General features: G+C 43.7%; 1 protein-coding gene across 1 annotated transcript in view; it reads right to left on the reverse strand.

Annotated features, from left to right (window-relative positions):
- Nucleotides 1-2,852: 2,852 nt before the first annotated feature.
- LOC101170482 (anoctamin-9) overlaps nt 2,853-25,950 on the reverse strand; it is a 38,502-nt gene continuing 15,404 nt past the window's right edge. The window contains exons 8-24 of the mRNA XM_023953744.2: nt 25,035-25,169; nt 22,791-22,884; nt 19,777-19,837; nt 19,618-19,700; nt 17,541-17,645; nt 14,719-14,883; nt 14,512-14,548; nt 9,303-9,414; nt 8,615-8,669; nt 8,446-8,543; nt 8,166-8,362; nt 6,692-6,844; nt 5,865-6,009; nt 5,676-5,789; nt 3,907-4,000; nt 3,720-3,832; nt 2,853-3,143 (exon numbers count right to left, since the gene is read on the reverse strand). Coding sequence (XP_023809512.1) covers nt 3,098-3,143; nt 3,720-3,832; nt 3,907-4,000; nt 5,676-5,789; nt 5,865-6,009; nt 6,692-6,844; nt 8,166-8,362; nt 8,446-8,543; nt 8,615-8,669; nt 9,303-9,414; nt 14,512-14,548; nt 14,719-14,883; nt 17,541-17,645; nt 19,618-19,700; nt 19,777-19,837; nt 22,791-22,884; nt 25,035-25,169 — 1,807 coding nt within the window. The 3' untranslated portion in view covers nt 2,853-3,097. The remainder of the gene's footprint in view (nt 3,144-3,719; nt 3,833-3,906; nt 4,001-5,675; nt 5,790-5,864; nt 6,010-6,691; nt 6,845-8,165; nt 8,363-8,445; nt 8,544-8,614; nt 8,670-9,302; nt 9,415-14,511; nt 14,549-14,718; nt 14,884-17,540; nt 17,646-19,617; nt 19,701-19,776; nt 19,838-22,790; nt 22,885-25,034; nt 25,170-25,950) is intronic.

The following is a 25,950-nucleotide window of genomic DNA, read 5'->3' on the forward strand; positions in this document are numbered from 1 at the left end:
TTTCCTTCACACCAAACCTGCCCATCACCTCCTCATCACCTCTGTTGCCCTCACCAACATGGCCATTAAAGTCTGCTCCAATAACAACTCTCTCTCCTCTGGGAAAACTCTCTATGACCTCATCCAACTCACTCCAGAATCTCTCCTTCACTTCTAACTCACAGCCAACCTGTGGCGCATACCCACTGACTACATTCACCATCACCCCTTCAATTTCTAACTTTAGGCTCATCATCCTGTCTGAGACTCTTTTCACCTCTAGAACACTGTTTACAAACTCCCCCTTCAGAATCACTCCTACCCCGTTTCTCTTCCTATCAACACCATGATAGAACAGTTTGTATCCTCCTCCAATACTACGTGCCTTGCTGCCCTTCCACCTTGTCTCCTGCACACACAGTCCATCTACCTTCCTTCTCTCCATCATGTCTGCCAGCTCTCTGCCTTTCCCTGTCATTGTGCCAACGTTAAGAGTCCCTATTCTCAAACCTATGTTCCTGCCTTTTCCCTTCTCTCTCTGGCCACGGACCCTTCTGCCTCCCCTCTTTCTTTGACCAACAGTAGTCAAATTTCCACCGACACCCTGTAGGTTAACAGCATCGGTGGCGGTCGTTGTTAACCCAGGCCTCGACCGATCCGGTATGCCTAAAGTGTTGTGGATGATTCGCATGGTTATTTTGGCAATTTTTACGCCGAATGCCCTTCCTGACGCAACCCTGTCCATTTATCTGGGCTTGGGACCGGCACAGAAGTAACTGGCTTGCAACCCCTGTGGCTAGATTAATTCATTAATATTGTAATGAAGTTAAACTCCCACAACAGAGCAGTCACGTGGCGCGTCGTTCTCCGCAGAATGCACTGCAGGGCAAATAAACATTTAATCGTTAATAATGCTCATTATGTATTTGTAGCAACTTAGTCATTTTGACAGTAGACTAATTTAGCTAATATAGATACATATTGCATATGTTGCTTTCATTATAAAGCAAGGCTTTTACTATTTTGTGCGGCTCCACAAATATTTGTTTTTTCGTCCAATTTGGCTCTTTCTACATTTTGGGTTACCGACCCCTGGTTTAGTGGGTCTAGATGACCCACTCCCAATGTTAAAGTGCCTAGGATAGCACAAGGGTTAGGGCAGCTCACAGTGGTGCTAAATAAATAAAATTCAATTTGTGTAAAATGTCTTATGGAACACATCAGTAACTGTTGCGTTCAAGTAAAAATGGTTCTTACCTTGGGGCTCTAAGCTCAAGTGTGAGCGAGCAAACGGAGCTTTCAACAATGGGGAGGGGCGACTCCAAGCCAACAGTCACAAACCAGAATTGTAGTTCAAATGAGCTACTGACGCTGGGCATTAACAATTTTAAAAAATGACAGTCTTTGATTTCAGCCACAAAATGCACAATCATATTTAAAAGACACCAGGAAATGATTATACAAAAGAAAACAAATATGGTTGGAGTAGCGTAAAGTAAGGGATGCACGTCCCTACCATTCCATATCACATGTAGCTGTTTTGTACTGTGCTTTTTTTCTGTAGTGGGGTTTTTTTGTCTTCTCAAATACTCTGCTCTTACAAGAGCAGAGTGAAGATGCATGCTATTCTGCCTCCACTGCTTTTCCACATGCATTTCCCTTTTTCTTCCCATCTTAAAAAAATGATTTAAAAAAAGGCAATTCAAAAGGTGGTTGATCATAATAGTAAAGCAGAAGTCATTTTTAAAAATGTTATATTTTAATTTTTATGGTTTCTATTGGCAAGAGATTAAAAAAATGCAATGAAACTTAAGTTCATTTGTCACCTCTAATGAAACTATTACTTTAATTATGATAAAGTTATAGCTATATTTCTCTCTAATTGAGTCAATGGAAGTTGTAGCAATGTCACTGCAATTGAAGAACAAATTCCTACTCATCAAATGATGCCACTGTTACAGGGTGGAGAGGGTGATGAAGGTGATGAAGGGTTGATGCTTAACCCTAAAGCTAACATTCAATCAATCCCTCTTTTGCTCTTTTTAGCAGAGAGATCAAAAGAGGGAATGACTGAAGTGTTTTTTCTCTCAAATCAGTGGCTTTTGGTGTACCCACTGGACGACTCAGTTCTATTCATTCTAAAGGCCCGTACACACCGGGACGGCTATTCGCCAGGCATTATTCACCAGCGTTTTTTGCCACGTTTTTTGTGTTCACACCCAGGCGATTTTCGCTGACGATGAGCCGAGCGAACATGCAATTTCATTCCCTGACATTAGATGGCGCTTAATGTAAACAGAAATACTCCTGTACACAAGGTGGCGCTGCGCAACTTTACGCTTCTTAAACTCGCTTTTCCCTCAGATGAAGAGAGCAAGTATTTACGCGCTTGTCAGAATCATACAAAGAAAACATGAATATTTCATGCATCAGTAGCTCCAACTGGTGCTTGGTTCGGGGATATTTTAGAATGTCCGTCATTATTTCTTCGCGGCTGTGTAGATGCAACTCGTCGTTTATCTTCTTCGCTGGTATGTGTGCTCAGCAAGGCAGTTTTGTGTTTGAGCGCCCCCAAGTTGTGTTTTACTGTAACTTCAGAAGCTATAGACACGTGTGCAAAAGCGCCATTCTCATTGGTCGCATAGTTTTCGACGCGGCGCGTCCAACCAAAAAAACGAACCCGAGGCGTTTTTTAAAAAGTGACGTTTTTACGCGTGGCGTTTTTTCGCGTCGGTGTGCACACTCACGTTGGTGCCCTTTGTTTAGTCACGAGGCGTTAAACGTCGGCGAATATCGTGGGCGAAATTCGTCCCGGTGTGAACGGGCGTTAAATCTTTCTATGAAAGCACATTCTAGACCACAAAGACGGCCAGTAGATGTCACACAGCATTTATTCAGAAGACCAGACTTTTTTTTTTTGCTCCAACCTGAGTATCCAACCCTGCAGTAAAAGAACAAAATCCACACATTCCTTTCAAAAACATACACATTTCAAATGGAATGAAAACAGCAACAGTGTTTTCATTTACATAGTAACAAGCAAAGCAAAACTGAAAAATATATATATACGGCCTGAATTAACCAGGACAGAAGAAATGGATCTGACATCAGCTGCAGGTTACACTTCAGTAGATTTGAATTTGTATTTGGTCCGTTTTCTTCCCCTGAAATTCAAGACAAAACATGTTTTCGTTAATTTATTACCATAATATGAAACTCAGTTTCAACACTTTGAAATAAGTCTAAATGCTAAGACCATAAAGATTAAAAACATCAAAAGCTTTGAACTATCTTTAGTCTAAGATTAGAATATGGTGGATCATCCAATATGGAAAACTATCATTTTGTAAAAATAATCCAGCTATTTATTACAAGAACACATAGTTCTGAAGCTGCATTTACACAGAACGTGATTTGCACGTCAGCGATGTCCAATTTCAATGTTAAGTTTATGAACATTTGCACTCAGATTGCGCTGTGATTGGAGCGTCGAGTTTATAAACATATTTTTGAACAAGCGTCTAGCAGCGAATTCATCCACATGGAGGCAACCAATGACAATCTGACCAGCGAATGCCGTTTGGTGTGAGCGCAGCTAAAAGTTAAACCCAGTCTGCTTGGAGTTGATCGGTCCCAGCAGAGTCATGCAATGCATTACCAGTCTGAGAGGGTAATGTTCTAGCTCTAACTTGATGATGAACGCCAACACAGCCACCCGCAGTGATGGGACGGTTACTTACTTCAGCTCTTTCTTTAGTCGGTCCAGCTTATTTTGTAGCCGCTCATTCTTCACACGCAGGGAATGGTTGGGAACAAACCAGGCTGCTATGAACTTAAACACCAGGACAACGTGCTGCACAGAAACAAACGTGGTAAATACTTCCTGAAGACACCTTCAGCTGTCCTCGCCTTATTTCTGAGACAAACCTCAAAGAGGATGACAAAGGCAAACCGCGCTGCCACCACCAACCAGAAGTGAAGGGTCAGAGAGTGGTCTTCCTCACTTCTGAAGTCTCTGAAGCTGCAGACACAAGATGAGGCTTTATGAACCAGTGTGGAAATCCCTTTGTTACAGAAGTATTTGTAGAAACATGGACCACAGGATTAAAATTATTTAAAAAAATTTAACTGTAAAAGAAAGCATTTCTGTGGGACTGCAGTGATGTGTTGTAGAGTCCTGTTGCCGTAGGGAGGAATGAACGGCGATGGCGTTCCTTCTTGGTGTGTTGGCGTAACAGTGTTGTACGACGGGAGCTGCTCCGAGCCTCTACATCCATGATGGAGGTCAGTTTCACCCAACATCATTGTGTCGGCCCCTTCCTTAAGTGTGCCCAGCTGCTCCCAGCCCTGCCCAGAACAGCCTAGAAGTGTGGAACCATCATGCTTTGGGGCTGCTTATCAGCAAAGGGACCAGGACGACTGATCCATGCAAATGACAGAATGAATGGGACCATGTATGGTCAGATTTTGAGGGAAAACCTCCTTCCATCAGCCATGGCATTAAAGCTGGGTCTTTCAGCATGACAACAATTCCAAACACGTTGCCCGGGTAACAAAGGAGTGGCTTCATAAGAAGCATTTCAAGGTCCTGGAGTGGCCTAACCAGTCTCCAGATCATAACCCCTTAGTAAATCTTTGGAGGGGGTTGAAAGTCCTTGTTGCCCAGCTACAGGCTCAAAAGATCACAGCTGTAGAGGAGATCCGCATGGAGGAATGGGCCAAAATAGCAGCAACAGTTTGTGAAAACCTTGTGAAGACTTAAAGAAAACAGTCGAATGATGTCATTACCAACGAAGGGTGTGATACAAAGTATTGAGATGTACTTTTGTTACCGACGTTCAAACTAATTTTCCACAACAATTTGCAAAAAATTGGGATTTCTTTTCCCATTTTGTGAGAAATCCCAGGCCGCCCTCATCCTTAAAGTGGTAAAAGTTGCACAATGTCCCTTTCACAAGTTTTTACAATCTCAAACAATTTTCACAGACTGATCAACATAATTTAAAATGTCGACCGCTGGTTTAAACTTTTTTTGTTCACTAGATTTTATGCAGGATCCATTAAAATGAGATCTACAGCAAGTTTCCCTTTAACTTGAATTGGAAGCTAGAAACGAGGCGCCAACTTCAACAATGTCTGACTTACAAGGTGTGGTGGAAAAATACTACGAATTATAATGAAAGAACCATCATAAAACCTGGTATTTTCTAATTAGGATTATAAATATCAATCACCGTATTTGCAGCGTTTTATGTAAATCACGCTAATTTGTCTTTGTACAAGACATCTGCTATACAAATAAACTTGCCTTGCCAAAGTGATCTGCAGCTTGGGGGCTGGGAACCAATGGCGTGGAGGACTACTGAAGCTGGTACCGTCATAAAAGGTCTGTAGGAGTTCCCTCTACACCAAATGAACTTAGCCTTTTCAGCAGGTGGAAGCAAATGTTGGTTCTTTTCATACAGGCCATCTGTTTTTAGTTTAATCCAGTTTATTTCTTCAGATGAACATCAAGGTATCTAGAAGTGTCCACAGTCTCAGTGTCTGAGCCCGAAAAAGCTCACAGGTGTTTGTGTTGGAGGGTTTCATTTGAGATCAACTACAAGCTACTTGAACTTACTGGTGTTCAGTAGCAGAAAAGGGTTATTTAGCATTTATCCATACAACATGTGCGTGCACAATAGTTCATGTCTTACCTGCACTCAGTCACATTGAAGAGATGTCTTTGGTTTGGAGGAACAAACTCATCTGGGTTGTTGTCAAACATGTAGGCCGTCGTCAGAGTGCTGTTAATGTAACCACTCATGCAGCTGCAGCAACACAACACATGATGGCATCTCAGAGTCTGTCTGCAGAGGGGACATCGGCCATTTTGGGGGACTTACTGTGTGTCGGTCACTCCTCTGGCGCATGGGCCGTACACGTAACGGTAGACGAGGCGAGGAATGAAATCGGATGTGATTCCAATGACCAAACCGTTAGCAATCACTGCCAATACTCCAACAGCCTCCAGGACCATTGTCCAAATACCTACAGACACAAATCACATAACCTCACCAACAACCTGATCCTGAATGTTGAGAAAACCAAGCAACTGGTGATTCACTTCAGTAGAACATGCAGGTGCACACCCCACTCTACATCAATGACACTGCTGGGGGGATCATCCCACACACCAAGCTCCTGGGGGGCCACGTAGCTGACAACCTCACATAAACGCAGCACACCTCATCCACTGTAAAGACGGCTCACCAGCACCTGCACTTCCTGCAGAGGCTAAAGAGGGCCGACCTCAGCCCCTCCACCCATCATTGGGGTCACACTGCCAACCATCGGGGACCTGGCAAAATAACGCTGCCTGGCGAGGGCAACACAGATTACCAAGGACCCCACTCACCCACCTCATGAGCTTTTCTTCATCCTACCATCAGGCAGAAGATTTTGCAGCCAGCCATCCAAAACAGTGAACCTGCACAACAGCTTCTACACAACTGCCACCGGACTCCTGAACCCGGGTAAAACCTCAGGTTTTAAGCGTACCTGTTAATCCGCCTAGGCCTACCTCTGTTTTTGCTTTCCTTGGCACATGCCAGTTTGCACAACATCTCTTTGCACAGCTGTATTTCCTGTATTTATTTAAATTGCATCTGCCTCAGTGACACATTTCTGACTCTGCCACTTTGATTGAGACATAAACCAATGCACAGCTCACCAATGGTGTTGGTCTTTTTGGGAACCAGGCGTCTCTCCAGCCGGACCATCTTGATGGCATCCAGACGGATTTCAAAGATGTTGTTGATCAGAGCGAGCAAAGGTGCAAGAGGGAACGCAGCCACAAATATGGTGGTAAAGCTGAACTGAATCACTGAAACAAGAACCAGCGGCACAGTTTATGACATCATCTTCCTTTGCAGATGAACATGAAGTGTAATTGTAAACAGTAAATGAAAAATGCTGAAACAGCAGCAAGTAACTAAATATCATGACATAGTTCTACACTTATTAATCTAAAGACACTGCAAAACAACTAAAAGGGGGCTTAGGAATTCAAAACAAGTTTCAAAATAGGAAACTAGTTAAAATGATTTTTATAGAGATAAAAATATGCTAAATGTTTTTTTTATGCAATATGTTTATTAAAATGCAAAATATGTTAACCTAGCCCAAAAAAGGTTTAAAGGAAAGAAACGAAACATTAAAAATTCCAACATTGGTAAAACAAATCCAGAATGTGCTTCATACTTGATCAACTGCAATCGGGTTATGGACAATGCTAACAAAATTTAGCCTTACAACTTAAAGACTAAATTGTAAAGAATATAGAAGATAGCTGGAAAGCTTTTGTTCTCATACACAGTTTAATGAACGGTACAAGTTCATTAAACCTGGAAGCTCCCTGAACTTATCTTTTTAAATGATTTTAAAGCCAGACTGAGAGCACTTGAGGTCAACTCCTTTAAATGTAACTGTTTTTATAATTGAAATTGTAATTGTATTTGTTGTCTGTGTTTGTAACTTTTTGCTGCCTCTTGGCCAGGACTCCCTTGTAAAAGAGGTTTTTAATCTCAATGGGACTTTCCTGGTTAAATAAAGGTTAAATAAAAAAATAAAATAAAAAAAAGTTAAAAATAAATAAACAGTATAATGACATTTAAAAACAGCTTCTAAAGAAAGGGCACACAGAAGAGTAAATAAACAATGTACACAGTCAGGTATCAGATTTTAGTGTTGTTTAAGATCAATGAGCTAATTGAATGGAATGTTTAAATGATGGGGAGTTTATTCAGAAGACAATGTTGGAGCGACTGGTAGAGGAAGAAAAAGTGGTTCAGCTTCACACAAGTTTAAGTTATCCAACAACAGAGAATTGATCATCAGGCCTCAATGTTTTCCACTGCAGTACCTAATAATGTAGACTCTACAACTGACCAGTTCACACTAGTGTAGACACAATTAACCCGGGTCGCACGAACATCCAAAAGGTTTCTTATTTAACTCCAATGGGATTTTGGCATGGGGGGTGAAAGTGTGTCTGAGGATGAACTCACTCTGAAAAGATGGATTTAGAAGAATTGCTCACTTCTCAATAAACATTTTATTTATGTTAATTTGGGTCTTTTTTATCCAACATCGCTACTATAAGATTTCTGTCCAAAGACAAAATGACTGAACTAATGTGGACTTACCCATCTCCAGGAACTCATTGAACAGACTGAAACAGTCTGAATCAGCCAGCTGGTAGTTTTTCAGCCACTCTGCTATTTTGCACACATCACACGGCTCAACACAGCCATTTTCATCACGGCAGGAAGACCGGTAACAGTGACCACACTTCCTCCTCAACTTCTTCGTGGCCCTTTTTCTCCAGCAGTTCTTCAGCCAGCTGTAGGAGATTGACACACAAAAACCCAACCCTGTTTTTCTCTGAAAAAGCTCAGACTAAAGGAGTTGGGAAGGAACACTTACGGGCCGATGAATTCAACAATGTTGTTGATAACCTGTTTCAGCATCATGATGATGGCCATCTGGATGAAAAGGTCTGTCAAACAACCGCTGGGGTGGCACTGTGATAAGCACACAACACACAAGTTAACACAATGCAGTCTGAACTTCTGTGGAAACTCAGTCCTCTTACCTCCTCCAGTCTGTGTCCTGCGATGCGTGCATAGTTCCCAGGGTGGCCATTTATCCTGTTGAAACAATAAAACAAGTTCATTAAAACTGTGTGACATCCTGTCGACAGCATTTTTTAATCAATTAGCTTCACTGCAGAAATTGATGAAGTACATTAGCCTGTAATTTCAGAGCTGGGATCCCTGAAATCAAAAGCAAGAAATAAATCAAGGAACACATATAACGGTGGAGACACCTTAAAGCAAAAAAGCAGTCCACACTCCTGGTTCTGGAAGAAGACAACACCTCAACATCTAGGTCTGCTGAAGTTCATGCTCTTTGTGTTCTAACCAGCTAAACACTGATCTTTTCATCTTGGTTGAACATTTATCCTTTATGAGAGAGCAAACAACACAACATCATCAGCATATGGCCAAGCTTTTGTATTCAAAGTAGATCCCTAAAAATAGCATGGTCTTAAAATTTGTTTGCATGATGCAAAAGATCAGCTTTTACCCAAACCTACGTTTACTCACATGGTGAGAGTCACTTCTTCAAAACATTTGTATAGTAGTTTGAAACTAATGTTCAAAGCATGCATGCGTGTGTGTGTGTGTGGGTGTGTGTGTGTGTGTAATTCTGTGTCCCTGCGACCCTGTTCAGGGTGTACTGTAACCCGCCTTCACCCAACAACAGTACCTGGGTCATACCTGCCAAGGAAGAAAGCCACATAGAAGAGTGAGGAGAACAGAGTGAAGAACTGGAAGGTGAACATCTTGACGGTGAAGCTTTTCTCTTTGGCAGCAAATGAGTTTGGCTTCTCTGAAAAAGAACAGAAAACATTTGAAAAAAAGACAGCCTAATGATCTAAAAACAAGATCCTTTGAGACCGAGTTAAACAATTACATTGTGTCATTTCTCCAAGTCAAATGAATCAACACTGTTGGTGTTTGTTTTATTTGCCAAACCCAATTCTCTGGACAGGGAGAATGATCCATTGGGAGACTTTGAAGATCTTGCCAACCTCTGTTCCCGTCTTCAGCCCCTTTGAATGGACCCTCTGCCAGCTGTCTGGACTCACCCCCCACCACTACTGCAATCTTTTTAGTGCACACTAAGCCTCGCAGAGTTTTTAGGTGACTTTACTGTTCTGTCTTCCCACCTATAAACTTTCTAATTAACACCTTGCTGGGAGACTTCAACATTCATCAGGAAAATGCCTGCCCCTCCTTGTCTGATCTGTCACCTTTGTGTCTTTTATATTTGTTTTTACGTTTTCTCACTTTGTGCATGTTTTATGTACTATATATGACTGTCTACTGTACATGTATATTTTCTATTAATGTATTTAATTGATTCTTTGAAGTTTTTAGGTTGACGATTTTAACACCTGTCCAGGGACTACAGATGAAAAATAGCCTCTGGAATAATTTTGGCGCATTGCAGCCATGCTTTTAATGTGCACTGTCCCTGTTAAATAAATGAATACATAAAACTCGTAGCACCTCTCAACAGGAGACTGCATCTTCTGCCCTGACAGGAATTGAGTAGCTTGTGGACTAACTCTGGACCTAATCTGTTGTTCTGGTTTCTCAACCTTTGACTGTTTGTCTGTACTCCTGTAGCATCTCCATCCATCCATTTTTGTGAACCCCCTGAATCTTTTTCAGGGTCACAGGATCCCAACTACTGTTGAGTGAAGGCAGGGTACGTCCTGGGCAAGTGGCCTGTCTCTCTCAGAGCCACACAACCACTTTCACATGCATGCTTAAAGACAATTCAGAATCACCAGTCAAGCTATGAAAGATTTTTTGGGATTGTGGCAGAATACTAGAGGGAGTAAATGTTTCTCTGTTGCCACCCAGGAAGAGCTAATAGCTCAGAACAAATTCTACAATTTTGATGTGCTTGAATCCTACCTAAGGCAAAAAAAGTTAATGTAGCGCAGGGGTGGGCAAACTGCGGGCTGGATCCGGCCCGCCCCCATGTTTGGTCCGGCCCACTGAACACTATCAGAGACCCATGTTTTTTTTTGTTTTTTTATCTGGCCACACAATTAAGACGTGACATTTTCTTCCCCCCTTCTGCAGTCTGTGTCCTGATCTAAAAATCTCTGACAAATAGAACAGAGCAGAAGACAGTCTTTCTTTTCTATGTCACAGTTCATCTTTTCCGGTTTAGCTCTTTCTTTTAGAGCGATCATGCTGCTTTTTTTTTTTTTTTTTTTATAACTTGTCCTGTCCAACAGCTAGGCAAACAGATGAGAGCTGAGGGCCTCTTGTGTTGGACATATTTTATTCTAACAAGAGGGGTTATTCATCTTCAGACAAACCAAAGGTATGTCTGAATAAACCCCTTTTGTAATTGAGGCCAAACTTTATTAATTTCAATCATGTTTGAAAATCTTTGGTGTTGGACCGGACGGAAAAGGAAAGAGGGGAACAAGAGAGAGGGACGTTAGAGAGAGGGGGGGTAGGAGGGTGATAATAGGAGGGGAAGGGGGGTAAGACCATGAAGCAGCATAGAGCAGGCAGGTTTACTGGTTGTTTATCGTTACGGTACGGTTCACATGTAGTACAAAAAGGGCGGGGCCTGTTCACACACACTCAAATATTATCAACACACCTGCTAGCCGCAGAAATGTCCACATGTCAACATGCACACAAAACAGATAGTGTTCACGAACGCATACTTATGCCTTTAAACCAACTAGTGTGAAATCTTTCATTCATTCAATCATGCAAACTATTAGTGCAAAGGTGAGCTAACACCTGTGCTCAGGTGAGTGTTTATGTTCTTCTAAAATGGATGGTGGAATGTGAAAAGAAGGAGGAGGAGCGCCCAGCCACCCCCACACCCATACCCCCGCCGCAGCAGCAGCGGCAGCCGGAATTCCCCCAGCGCCACACGGGAACAGGCAGGGAACAACCGCCCCCCGGGCGACCAAGACCGCCACCCAGGCCAGGGCCAGCAGGACCGCCGCGAGGCCCCCAGAGCCAGAGAGCAGGGAGGCGCAGAGGGAAAGAGAGCGCCGCCCCAGCCCAGCCAGGAAAGCAGCCCCCCGCCGCGCCGGAAGAGCCCAACGCAGGGCCCCACCGGAGAGGGACGCCCACAGCCCCAGACGAGCACCCCACCACCACCCAGGAGTTCCGGGCATCCCCCCGCCCCGACCCCAGGTACGAGCCAGGACCCCCCAAGGGAGACCCGCTCCGCACTCCAGGCAGCCACCCACCCGGCCCACGGTTGGTCCAGGTAGGAGCAAGGCAGGGGCCCGCCGCCCCCGCCCAGGAGGGGGGAACCCCGGGGAAAAAAGGGCGGCCCATAAGGGATGTTATAAATATGGCCCGACCAGGCTCGGCCATGTTGGAAGTTTGGCGGGGCCCAGCGCCCAGGGGCAAGGACCAGGACCCACCCCCCAGGGACACGAACACCCCCGGCTCAGGTGTAATATGAACCCCCCCACCGTGCGGAGAGAGCACCGCCGGGCCCAGGGAGCCGGCACCCAAGGGACACGGCCGCCATCGCCAAGGGGCCCGCACCCCCCACCAGGGACGGGGTAGGGGACAGATGGACCCAGGTCCCACCTTCCTTGTAAAATGTGTGTGCGTGTATGGGTGTTTGAGAGGGTGTTTGTGTGCATGTGTGTGTGTTTATGTTTGAATGTATATATTGAAGGGGGAGGGGTGTGTGTACTAAGGGGGGTGCAGTTAAAATTGGCGAGTAGGGCACTAAGGGGACATCTCCTGATTACTCACAGTGATGTCCCCTCACCCTCCACACCAAGGGGCCCTAAATGTCTAAGGTGCGGTTAAAATTGGCGGGTAGGGTGCCAGGAGGACATCTGCTGCTTGCTGGCAGTGATGTCCAAGCACCCCCCCTACCAAGGATCCTACGTGTCTAAGGTGCAAATAAAACCGAAAGAGGGGGGGCCCACTCCATACGGCAACCATAGGAGGGGGGCCACTCCCAAGTAGCCCCCCCCCAAGGCGCATCGCAGGCTAAACCCCCCACCCCCTCACCCTAATATGAGGTTATATAAGGAAGGGGGTAAATTGGGGACAGCTGGTAGACTGTCCCCCGGTGGTCAAACAGCCGTCCCCCAGCCCACCCCCAGCAAAGGGGCCAGGGCCACCCAGCCCAGGGGCCCACCCCCGGAGGCGCCGACACCCCAGGCCCGGCACCACCCACCCCACACAGAGAGAGAGGAGCCAGAAAGCGTCGCCCCCCCCCGGAGCAAGCCCAGGCCCCCACCCCCAGACGCCGGCCCTAGAAGAGCTCTGGTCAGGCCTCGACGGGACCGAGGAGGCCAACCGGCCGAGGCAACCACTGATTGCCTCAGCGGAGACCCCGACCCGCTAGCCCCCCCGACCCGTACTAATAATGGGCCCCCCCTCCCCCCCAGAACGCCCCCCCACAGGACAGGGCCGACAAGCCCCCCACCCCACCCCACCCCAGACCCCGCAGCCGAAGCGGGTGACACCCAGAGCGACCGGGGGCCCCGAGAGGGTTGGCCATGTGGGTGAATTCGCTGCTGGACGCTTGTTCAAATATATGTTTATAAACTCGACGCGAGTGGGAGGAGCTACTATCACATGTTTTTAGCCTGATCGCTACAACGAGCGATGACTTTGTTTGTCATGACCAAAAGACCCGGATGATGTTTAGAGATCAGGTTTATTCTGAAGAGCTCTACAAAACCATCAGTCATCCCGTCTCCATGTCTGGGTTCATGACATCACTTGGTGACTCTCTCGGTACGGTGCTTCACCGTCTGCTGCAGGAGCTGCGTCTGTACGATTTCTGTCTGATCATGCTGCTTTTTTAAACAGCCCGTTCTGTGTCCTGATTGGCTGGAGACCCTGTCAATCAATCTCCTCCGTGCCGTGTCTCCTGTACAGAAACGTGGAGCTCTTCAGATCAGAAATCTGTGATGGATCAGATCTTTGTTTCCATTCTAAGATCCTGGACCTCATTTCTGTGAAGGTTTGAGAATTTAAACCAGAGAAAAGTGTGAAAATGTTCATGTCTGTGTGAGAAAAGTGTAGAAAATGAACAATGAGGAGTTTTACTGCCATAAACTTCTGTAATAATCAGAATCCGTGGATTTCACCGATCACGGGTGATTTTTAGAACGTAATAAACGAGGGAACTCTGTACTGGTGAAAAGGTAAAGCAGATATATGCTTAGCTGCAGCAGAAGACATAGAAATGTGCTTTATTTCATTATTACTGGATGAGAAACAGATGTGCAGGACACAGCTGCTCAGTTTTAGTGCAAACTGTGAGACGTGGGGAGCTGCAGCTTCAAAGTCTTTATTAGGATTATGATGGGAGAGGATCCACTATTATTTTTTTGTGTTTTTTTTTTAATGCATGAGTATCTTTTTCCATATCATGGTGTTATTTGGTCATAGTTTTATTTCATAAATAATGTTATTTCTTTTATTAAAAGGATCATGAATGACTAAAACTTTATTCATATAGCACTTTACAACTCCTTGAAGGAACCAAAGGGCTTCACAATAAAAAAAAAAAAATCTAAAATGGGAACAAAAGTTTTAAACTAAAGAACCCAGTGTGGCCCGCCAGTTAAAATAATTGCCCCACCCCTGATTTAGCGCAATGTCTCCCGATCCCATCTGTCAGGTGTTTCTCATAGCTCAGTTCTGGGGTCTCGTCTCTTTATTGATTATTTTCCCTTCTGCAATATTTTCTGTCAATATAACATCACATTTCCTCTGATGACATCCAGCTCTGCCTCACCACACACACAAGTTCAGATCTCCTCTAACAACAGTAAGAGAACATAAAGCAGAAAAGAATAAAACTATCAATTTCATTCATGAGGGAGTCATTGTGATGAGCGTCACAAACATTAAGACATTCAAACACCGATGTTATGTAACTGAGGGATCTTACCTAATTCACACAGCTTTAGAGAAACCTTCCTATTGACCTAGAGAAAGCAGAAAGAGAAATTCATGTAGTCAAAATATGCATGAACACAAAAAAAAGCTGTTGGACAACCTCAATCAACTCCATAAATGGTAAATATCAAGTCAATCTGTTTGGTAGTCAGTTGAGGTTCACACTGAAGATAAATGTTTGACCTGAGCAGATACGAACCACAGTCATGATCTGGATGGTGAAGTAGTGCAACACAGCTCCTAGCATCACGGCCACGACGTTAGCGTTGTCTCTCATGAACTCCCACCTGCTTTCAGACAGAAGGGGGGCGGCCACCACTCGAAACACCACGAGAGCATGAGCCAGTCCGATGATCACCATCAACTGCAACACATCCGTCAAATTGTCATTCTTCATACTTCTCCAAATACTAAAACTAAGTGTTTTCAGACTGGAAAAATTATTTGGTCCGGATAGAACCTTGTGTTTGGTCTGTATCAGAGAAGTGTTGCAGCTTCAACCGGGTCAAAACTGTCCATTGTTTCCTCAGCTAAGATCCAGCCATCATTTCCAATAAAAAGGCTTTTCTGTTCATTTACGTTTCAATGTATTCGTTTAGCCCAAATTCACAACAGTCGTCTCGATGGGCTTCGTATCGGTAATTGAAAAAGTAAAACATAACATCAAAAGGATCATGAATACATAGAATTCAATAGGAAAACACTAAATAGAACTAAAAAACTGACTAAATTAAACTGGACATCCCTGCCCTTAGACCCCCCTTTGCTGTGTTCGATCGTACAGAATCAGTCTTGCTCCTGAAGTGGTCCACAAAGTCCTCACACAATGAGGCGGTAGCTGGTTTGTGTATTCATTTACGTTACAATTGACAAAAGATTCAATTGTGTTGAAAAGGACTCTGGGGCTATTTTCATTTACAGATGTGACATTCACAAAGTATGAATTCCTGGTCTGTTTTACTGAATGAGTACATTGTTTTAATTGGTTCTGGTATATTTGATAGTTTATTTCAGGTTTCAGTTTTCTCCAATGTCTTTCAGCGGACCTAACGTCTCTTGAATTGTTTAATTTCCTCAGTTTTCCAAGGGGGTGTGGGTTTGATTCTTTTTAGATTTTATTGGAGCAACTGAGTGGAGACTAGATTTTATTTTACTGTTAAAACTTTCTATAAGTAGATCACAGGAGGCCGGTAAGACAGGTGGAGAGCTGGAGTGAACAGATGTAATAAATGTTTTTAACCACTTCAGGAGTCATGTAGCATTTCTTCACCGTTCTCACAGCAGTCTCTTGTTTTATAAAACCAGTGATGTTAAAAAGCAGACAGTAATGGTCAGATCCAGCCAGGTCCACAACAGCGGACACACTGGAAGGTAAACCATGACTGATGACAGGGTCAAGAGTGTCCCCCCTGCTGTGATGTAATGAAGGTTTTAGATAAAAATCAAATGTTAAAAAGTGCCATGTTAAAAGAGGGGGGTGGAGTGTTGGTTGCTGAAACTGCTTCCTCAGGCTTTGGTGCTTCCTTTAGTGGACGAGAGCAGTGAGTTTTTGGTTTTCTCCCAGCACGTCCCCTCATAGAAAACCTGTCCGTGTTAGAGGTCTTAAATGCAAAGGCTGGGTGGGAAACATGAATTGGATGGGAAGCAGTGTTGATGGTTGAAACAGTTGTTTGTTGGGGAATGTGGGGGGGGGGGGGGGGGGGTGATCCAGAATCTAGTCAGTCACTTCAACAGACCGACATCTGCACAGATGAAGAGGAGGTTTGAACTGGTGTGGGCATGATGGGGGCATGATGGGGGCAGGTGAAGTCTGGACAGAGTGTCTGACGTTGGCAGCTAAAGCTTTGCTGCCCAGTGGACTGGGGTGAATACCATCAGTTTTATAAAATGAGGTTCTGTTCCAAAAAAGATTAAAATTGTCAGTAAAAACAAACTTGTTCAGGCTGGAAGCAGACTGGAGCCAGGAGCTCATACTCAGCAGCCAGCCGGCCGCGGGAGAGGGAGGGGGGAGTTCCAACTTAAAAACAGTCAATAGTTAGGAGTTTAAAAAGTTAGAAAGTTTAATCAATGCCTTTTTGATTGTTTCACACTCTCTATAAGACGTAAAATCAGCCTCCTGACTGAGGAAGGGACAGAACGTAGCAGGTCTGGGAGTTTCTCCAGGATATCCAGAACAGCTGTGAGTGACCGCGTTAAAGAACCGGACCTTCCTCATTATGGAGTCCCAGATTATAGCCGTTGTTGGGCCAAACAGGGTGGGAGGAGACACGGGCGCAGGTGAGGCCACAGCGGAGCGCAGCTGCATGACGGTGGTGGTGGCAGCCTCACGTTCCAGCCGGGGGTCTGCTTGTGATGGCGGCGAGGCAAAAGCCTTGCTGGACTGGAAGCGGACAGCCTCCTTCAGATGCTGCTGACCAGGAGGACGTGGGGAGCTCCAGCCGGAGACGCTCGTCTCTGTGATCCTCGGGGGTCGAGCAGGGTTGATGATGCATCCCGCGATGCTTCCGTGCTCCTCAAAGATCTGTGTGGAAATCGCAGATGGAGTCCAGAGAAGTTCAGGGAAGTACAGCTGTGGGAGACTAGCGAACCGGTTTGAGAGACTCAGGACAGGGGGCTTCTGGGTCTCTTGAGAACTCCTTCTGGGCCTAAGGACAACCACTTCTTCATCCAGAGATCTTTGTTTTGGAGTTGAGAATGAAGAAGGCCGTGGGCAGATGGAAGGGTCCCATGAATCTGTGTCCTGAAGCATGGCGCCATGCCAGGTTAGCCGCTTAGATTGGGCAAAGGAGACATCCATGAACATCGACAGGAGACCATCTTTTAGTCGACGGATGTCTTCTTTAAGGTCAGTAATGATTTCAGCAGCTTTACTGAGAGACTGTGAGTCCAGATCTTTGGTTGCTTTATAATTTTGTCCTGAAATCTCTTCTCGACTCACTGCTGCTGTTGTATGCATGTCTGTACACATTCATATGGAGTGGAGTCGTTGATTAGTGCAGACGGTGTAAAAGTGCGACTCACCATGATCGTAACCATGACCAGGACCAGAGTGCTTCGTTTGAAGGAATGTTGGAAAACTTTGGCTTTGCATTCTGAATCATTGACAATCTCCAAAATGAGTTCCTCCTGATGACACAAATTTATGCAGATGTTACAGAAAAAATACATCCATGGAAGGAAACTGAGAACAAAGAAAACTACTATAAAACTACTATAGTTATTACACATAAATATGTTTGTAAAAAATCTGTTAGTTGTTCAAAGTGAAAATAAATTATTCTAAACAAACCCGCAAAAATAATATTTTATAAAAACTATAGTTTTGAAGATGGAAAAGTTCTCTGTAACATGTTATCAGTGTTATCAGTGGTGAGAAAGTAACTTCCAAACTCCTATACATTACAAATTACTTGTTGCCTAAAAGTTACCCCTTAATTTACATTGTTATTGTCTCTGCATAGTCATGCATCACGACTCCTAACCCTGTATTCAATTGGAATGATGTGATTGGTGGTGACGTCAACGACTGCTATTAGTTTTTCATAAAGCACTGAACAAACATAAATGCAACCAAAAGGGGAACAATCCAGTGGTTTCCAGAAGAGGAAAGGCGGGAGTAAGGACTTAGAAACTCTGTAAGTAGGGACTTTGTCAGTAAAACTACAGAGATGGCCGACATGATGGAAAGAAGGTGGATCTTTGTTGTGTTTAAGAAACTGGATGAAAAGAACGCAAAGCTAATAGATTAGTAGCAGCTTCAAGCTATTTTGTCATCGTGTGGATAGAAAAATGAACGGGAGAAGAGATCCTAAAGGAGATACAATCTTTGATAAGAATGTTCTGGAGGTGAGGAGAGAGTCAAATAGGGTGGCGAGCTTGAAGCTGGAGCTTGAAGGTGTGATGATAAATGTTGTCAGAGGTTAGGTCCCCCAGGTGGGACGTGAGCAAAAGGTCAAAGCTCTGTCAGGAGGGGAGAAAGTGGTGATCGGGACAGACTCTAATGGACATCTAGGTGAAGGGAACGGATGAGAAAGTGATGGAGAATTTTGGCGTTAAGGACAGGAATGCAGAAAGACAGATTGGTGGTGGACTTTGCTTAAACAATGGAAATGGCAGCGATGAAGACATTTTTCCAGAAAAGAGAGGAGAATAAGAACAAACCAAGGTTCCATGAGAACCTGTATGACAGGTTGGATACGAAGAAGGTAGAGGTGGATCCGTACAGGTGAGGCAGAGACACAGAGATGGAAGGATACACAGCAGGTTAGATTGAACACGGACAGACATGGAAATGTGGTGACAGGTTCCACAAGGGGGGTGGAGAGACAGAAGGAGAACTTTGAAGAACTGATGAATGAGGGAAAATAAGAAAGCACAGAGGTGGATGTTGTAGAGCAGGAAAAGAAGATGAGGAGCAGAAAGGTAGATGATCCTAAAAATACACTGGTGGGGGTATGGAAGAGTTTAGAAGAGGAGACAGAAGAGCTTCTGACTGTTTAACAGGATCTTGGAGAGAGAGAAGATGGCAGAAGAAGGGAGATGTGCTGAGTATAGAGATGTGAAGCTGATGAATCACTCACTGGAGTTATGGGAAAGAGTGGAGTAAGCTAGGACATGTATGAGAGCTGAAAAACAGTTGTGAGATGGTCTGTAGGTTAGGAGTTGAAGGTGACAATGGGACTCCACCAAGGAGCCCCTTCTTGTTTGCTGTGCTGATGGACAAACTGACAGATGAGGTAAGATGGGAATCTCTCTGGACCATAATGTTTGCAGATGACACTGTGATCTAGAGAGAGCATGGAGAAGGTGGAGGAACATCTAGAAAGGTGACGTTTTGCCTTAGAAAGGAGAGGAATGGTCAGCTGCAGCGAGACGGGGTATCTGAGTGTAAATGTGAGGAACTCAAGTGGAACAGTGAGGCTACGGGGAGCAGCCAAGATCAACGGAGAGCGTGGGAAAGAGGCAGAGATTTGTGCAACCAGGTTGGAACAGTTGGTGGAAGGTTTCGGGTGTGATGTGTAATCAAGGAGTGTCATTAAGAATGAAAGGAAACGTGTGGAAGACTGGTGAGAGCAGGCATGTTGTTGCAGAGCCAAACCTCTTCCTCACTCCAGTCGTAAACCTTCCATCTGGACACATACTCTGCCCGTTCTCTCCTCCAAAGCTCCAGGAATAAAGTGGCTGAAACCCCAAAAGACAAACCTATAACTACACAATCACAAATGACACAACAAACATGCTGGAATGACAAACTTACCCCAGATGGCCATGAAAATGGCAAAAGCCACTGTGCCTTCATTGTCAAACAAATGGCTGACCTGTGGGGGGGGGGGTTGGACAGAAAAGGGTGGTTTTACTCTAAGATATCCAAAGTTTTAGTTTAAATGGGCAGTAAATGCTTAACTAGGTCACACATTTTTTTTAGTTTGGTCTTTACCCGATGTCCTAGAAAAAAAAAGCATTAGAAAATATTTCACAGTTCAAACAGCTGCTCATGGGGGGCAGACAGACGAGCTCAAACCAGCTGAGCTAGAAGCGACCAGCTAGCTATGCTATTCATTCATTCATTCATTCATTCGTTGTCTGCCATTTTATCCCTGTCGGGGTCATAGGGCTGCCGGAGCCTACCCGGCCACTTGTAGGCGAAGGCAAGGGACACTATGCTAGTCTTCTGTCATATTTCTATTAGAACTTGTAAAAACCTTTCCATATTTATAGCAGATATTTTCCAATGTCTTTTCCTTAACCCATTAACACATCGGCCTTAGCTCCAGTGGGCACAAAGTAACTTTTCTCTGCACCAGAATCCGTTGGTATCGTAAGAGTTACGGTAGTTCAGTGCCTTTCATTTTGTTGTCCCCGGCGACAGTTCAGGTGTTAAAAGGCCTTCAATGGCATTAGGAGGATGTCCCAATTTTAAAGTAGTTTTTTTCCATATTTTATTTTATTTACATATTTTATCTAAGTGCACAACCCTACAAGGCACACACAGCACTGATGAAATTCCCTCTGAATATTGTTGGTATGTGAGAGATTTTATCATCCATTAGCATCACAAAAACGAAATGTGACCCAGAGGCACGTTTGATTGGTTGGAGCGATGACATTTACATTACTCACAAGTTCAGGATATTGTGAAAAACTGGAAGTGGATGTTGTAAACAGTGTTTGTATCAATTCACAGATTTTCAGGATAGAGAGGGAATTGTATTGTAGTGATAGACACTCCTCATTTTCTATTTTCCACATAATGGTCTCACAGTGGATCAGTGTGTCTGATTTATCAGGGCAGAAGCCAAAAAAATCTAAAAGAAAAACATTTTCAATGTGACATCAATGTCCACATTCTATAGGTGTAAAAAACCAAGATTCATTCAGACAGCCATGAACACAGTCATGAACACACAACATCCCTTAACAGACAAGCACTACCTGGCTATAGTGCCTTCAGGTTGGTAGTAGACAGTCAGGTGTTGCAGGTGAACTTGTCTGAAAGTGTCATCAGCAGACTTGCTTCCTTAATGAGCTCGTATTTATCTGGCGAGAACTTCAGAGCTGATAGTAGGAGGAGAAACGCTGGGCGGCTTCAATAAACACTCCAGTTGTCAGGAGTGGTCTTCTGACGGGAACATGATGAGCAACGGGGAAGAAAGAGACTTTCTGATGACAGAGGGTTTGCGCTCAGTGAATTTAAACACGCGTCTGCAGTGACGTATGTGTCAGACATTTGTGTCATGTCAATCAAGTCCCGTACTTGTCGGAGAGGATTTTGATTGGCTGGTGGTCATGTCCTTGAAGATCGACCGGTCGATCGCGATCGACGTAATGAGCACCCCTGTTGTAGATGGTCCAGTCAATGCAGGTTCTTACATCAGAAACAAAGAACCATCATCTTCCCCCAATTCCACTAGAACACCCCTAACTCTCTGTTCATGGATGATAATATTCCACCACATTGCACCAGAATTGTCACAGCAATGTCCGCTAGATCAGTGTTTTTCAACCTTTTTTGAGCCACGGCACACTTTAACCTTGACAAAAATCCCGCGGCACACTAGCATCCAAAAACATAGATAAATATAAAAAAAAGAAAAAGCTCAGTCTGTATTGATCTACAGTCCCTCCACAATCTCACATGCATTTTTGTTATAATTGTTGCAGAAAAAGCTGGAAACTGCAGCTGTTTTTTTTTAAAGATGTATTAAAAATTAAGTCAAAAGATTCAAAAACTGTTTGATGTGTGTTCGTTGTTTTAAGACGTTAAGAGGAGAGACTCATTGTGCGCTAATAGTCACTTTACTGCATCATGGGAGATGTAGTGCCGATAATCCGCCGACCGTGGAAAGACCAGCGTCTTTGAGCTTCATGGTTTTGTTCACTTGTTCCAGTCTGATACCAGATTCTGTGGAAAGCTACACCGCTAAAGACGAGCTTTAGCTGGTATTTTTGTTAGAACAGAGAGACTTTTTTGTGCTAAATCGAAACAAGGAAGTGAATACTTTAACCACTTCTGATTGGTCTGATGACATGTGATTAAGCCTTCAAGATTGATTGGTGGAGACAGTTAAAGGGGCGGGACTTTTCCTTACACAGTTATAGCTGCAGCTAAATCGCGGTACTGTCATTCTTGTCAAAGTGTCTTTAATAGGATCATATAAACAAAAAGAAAAAATAATTTTATGATATTTCATATTCTTAACTTCTCAGTGTTTTATCAGGGCCTGTTTGGATGAATAAAGAGCTGAAATCCTGGAGATGGAAAATGTTTTTAGATCAGTTAATGAGGGCAATTTCCCACGGCACACTTGACCATCTCCCGCGGCACACTGGTTGAAAAACACTGCCCTAGAGCATGTCTAGGGCCAGCTGAAGTAGAGGCTGGATGATCGGACCCCACCCCCAAGTGGCCTGACAGAACTTGTGGAACAGTGGAACGCCTCAGAACATCATGGGGTTAGTAAAGAGCAGGAGGCGCCGCTGTCAAGCTGTCATAGCAGCAAATGGTGGAAATACCCGCTATTGACACGGTCAATGTTTGCTATTTGGGGCGATCTTTATTATTGTTGTAATTATGGGGAAATAAATGTCAAACCAACAAAAATGGTGTTTCTACTCATTCATTGTTTGCAATATCAAAGGGAATTTTTAATCTATTAAAAATTCAGATCAAACAGCAGAAGCACTGATGTAAAAACAATATCCTTAACCTATTGTGAGTAGTGTATTTATCTTCTGGTGGTGGAACAAAGAACAAAAAAACAAAAGATTAACCTTTGCATAAGTGCAAGTGTCAGACAGGTTCCATGGAGGACATCTTTTCTCACATCGAGGACACATGGTGATGTTGGAGTCACACACTTCCTTACTGCAAATAAAAGCACAAGTGCAAAAAGGTTCATTTGCATTCAAAACCAATTTAACAGACTATATAATTATTTTCAGATTCAAATCAGAAAGTCCATCATGAGCCATGAAAATCATTACAGAATTTTAATCTCCATGGTTACAGACTTCCAACAGGCCCCGGTCGGGTCTAGCTTGACAGAGGTGGGTGCCTGAACGACCCAAACTCTGGTCATGGAACTTGTCTTTTGTACCTTGAACTGTCACCTCTCTGAGAGGGAAAGAGCCGGACCTTTGCTGGAGGTTGAGAGGTACTGGCTAGATATTGTTGGGCTCACCTCCACATCCAGCCTTGGCTCTGAAACCAGTCCTTCAAGAGGGGTTGGACTCTCTACCATTCTGAAGTGGTTCACGGTGAGGCAGCAGGCCAGTCTGGGTTTACTGGTGAGCCCCCAGCTCGCCCTTTTTAGTCATTTAAGGCAACCTTCAGCTGTATCTTGGACACTCTGGTAAAGTGAGAAGAGGAGCTGTCCACTGATCACTACCTGGTGGTGTGAGCTGAATTTACTGGCAGGGCAGGATGCTGGAAAGACTTAACAGACGCAAACATGCTGGGACGGTTTGCTGGGAACATCTGGTTGAGCCCTCCGTTACCTCAGGGAGGTCTTCAACTCCCACATATGACGACAGTGATTGGTCTGAGTGGGTCTGAGGCAACGTTTCTATGGCAACTACTGTCGCCAATCAGTAGTTAGCTTGTGTGAAGTCCACATCCATTCCACTGAAAGCAGCTAGGGAGAATCTGTCAATCAAATGTTTAAGGTGGGGCCATCGGAGGTTTAATAGATCTCTGTTAAAAGACCAAGAGTTTATCCAATTCTTTAAAAAAAAGATTGGGCAACCTTCTTAGAATTAAACAACACTCCTGCCCATCACCACCAGGGGGCACCACATGCTTTTACTGAGGCATCTGATTGGTCAGTTTACAACTTGAATAACTTGAAGAACATGAAGAAAATAAGGATTATGAAGAACATAAAGGGTTTCAGAGCTACAATGGTTATTCTGGCCAATAGAATGAGCAACAACTGTCTATTTCTCTATAGAAATCTATGGGACTTTGGCTTCTTGCAGCCAGCAGGTTCTTCCTGTTTGGAATGTGATGGGGAGGGGGGTCACTTAGTCCAGTTCTCTATTTACAGTCAATGGCCTCCCCACAGACAATATTCAAAATCCAAAAGCAACGAATAAAAACTAATTTCATGGAACCAGTCACCTATGTGGTTTTAGTCTATTTAGCAAACTTTTACTTTTAAGGTTTTTCTTTTGAAAAAGGAGTATAAAAGTTGTATTTGTAAGGAGGGACTGTAGTATGTCATATTTTCCAACCATAAGACTACCACAGCCACCAGGGCGCCATGGTGATGAACTACAAACATTTTGAAAAACTTTAAAAGTTGTGTGTTTGAATTGAATTACATATAAATAAACAATTAAAAAACATTTGATTTCATCCAATCAAAGGAGTTTAAGAAAATTTATAGAAACCTTTAAGCTGCTCCTAAAGTTACAAAAGCAACTTAAGTCAAATGTTTGTTTTCAATTTCCCAAGATGGGATTAATAAAGTATCTTTATCTTTATCTTATCTTATGTAGCGGAGTAATTGTAACTTGTTCTGACCCACAAGTTACTAAGATGTGTTTTTCTTGTGTAACTTCACGGTTACATCACTGTTACACAAGAGGGTGCCATTCATAAATGTGCAAACTCATTTCTGCAACAACGTTTTTTGGCTATGTGAAAACATGTATCGATTTTTTATAATAATTACTGTTTTAGTCTAAAGTTTATGTGGTCAGAATCAGGCTGACTGCATGCACACCAAATATATCCTGATTTTTGATTTTTATTGAGCTTATTCCCAGTTACCTGAACTTTATAGGCGTCTAATCAGTGATGACAGCAGAGACAGTGGTTTGATAGATGCAATAGATGCAAACTCTTGGACAGTTTGCATCTATTAGTGTGTTGGTGAGGCCCATTTGGAATATTTTAGCACACATTTTAGGACAAACCAAGACATTTTTGTCAAAGCTCTTACAACATTTCCTCAAGCATACCTCACAGCAAAACATGTTTGAGTTCCATTCACACGCCTGTATCTGACTCACATGAGAGGGTTGGTGTTGAAAAATGCGAGGGCATAAAGGAACACCACAACACCCAGAACAGCGGCTGGAATCAGCAGAGTGGTGTACCAGCCCAGCCACAGGTAATACAGGGCCACCTTCTCCCCGAAGTATTTCCTGGTCAAAAACAAAAAGTTATGACCGATAAGATGAATTATCCTTTCATCTGAAATATAGACCATCTGTTATTAAACGTACAACTAAGACAAATAGTATTTGACTGCGACGCACTTTCCTTCTGTTTAGGTGCATTATGTGTGCAAGCTAATTATTATTAAATTGTAATTTCTTAACCAACAAAACAAGCAGCCTAAACACGTTTACCCTTCTACCAAAAACACCCCTTCATGACCTTAAAAGGGAATCAGAAGACATATGAAGAAAACTCAGTAAAATAAAAGAGAAACAAATGCTGAACAAATAAAAACTGAGATATCAGTTTCAGTCTACTGATATGGTTGGGTTTCATTCACAATTCTGTGAAACCTTATAGTCTATCAGCTCTGAAAGACTTACCACTGATCTGCCAATGGACAGAGTCCTGGCAGAGAAGACTGCTGCTTCTTTCTACCCACCTGAAACCAGTTTCTATGATTAAAGAGTAAAACCTCTGCCACCTTTGACCCCCAACTACCTGAATGAGAATTGTTAGCTCTGGCCTTCAGGTCTTTTACAGATTGTTGTGGTCGTCTGGATGAGACAACAGTCAGTAAACCAAAGACTTCAAGGTTTCTTCAAAGACTTCCTGATATTCTCTGTTGGACTAGGATTAGTGTCCAGGCTGTACCTGCCCCCGCCTTAAAGCAGCTGGGGTAGGATGGATGATTGAATACGTTCTGCCACAAACTGATGAGACTCTGCTAGAGAGCCACAACCAAAGATCCAGACAGTTGGAGAC

Source organism: Oryzias latipes, chromosome 3 (assembly GCF_053564925.1).
Source record: "Oryzias latipes strain Hd-rR chromosome 3, Olatipes_Hd-rR_3.1".
Classification (NCBI taxonomy): Eukaryota; Metazoa; Chordata; class Actinopteri; order Beloniformes; family Adrianichthyidae; genus Oryzias; species Oryzias latipes.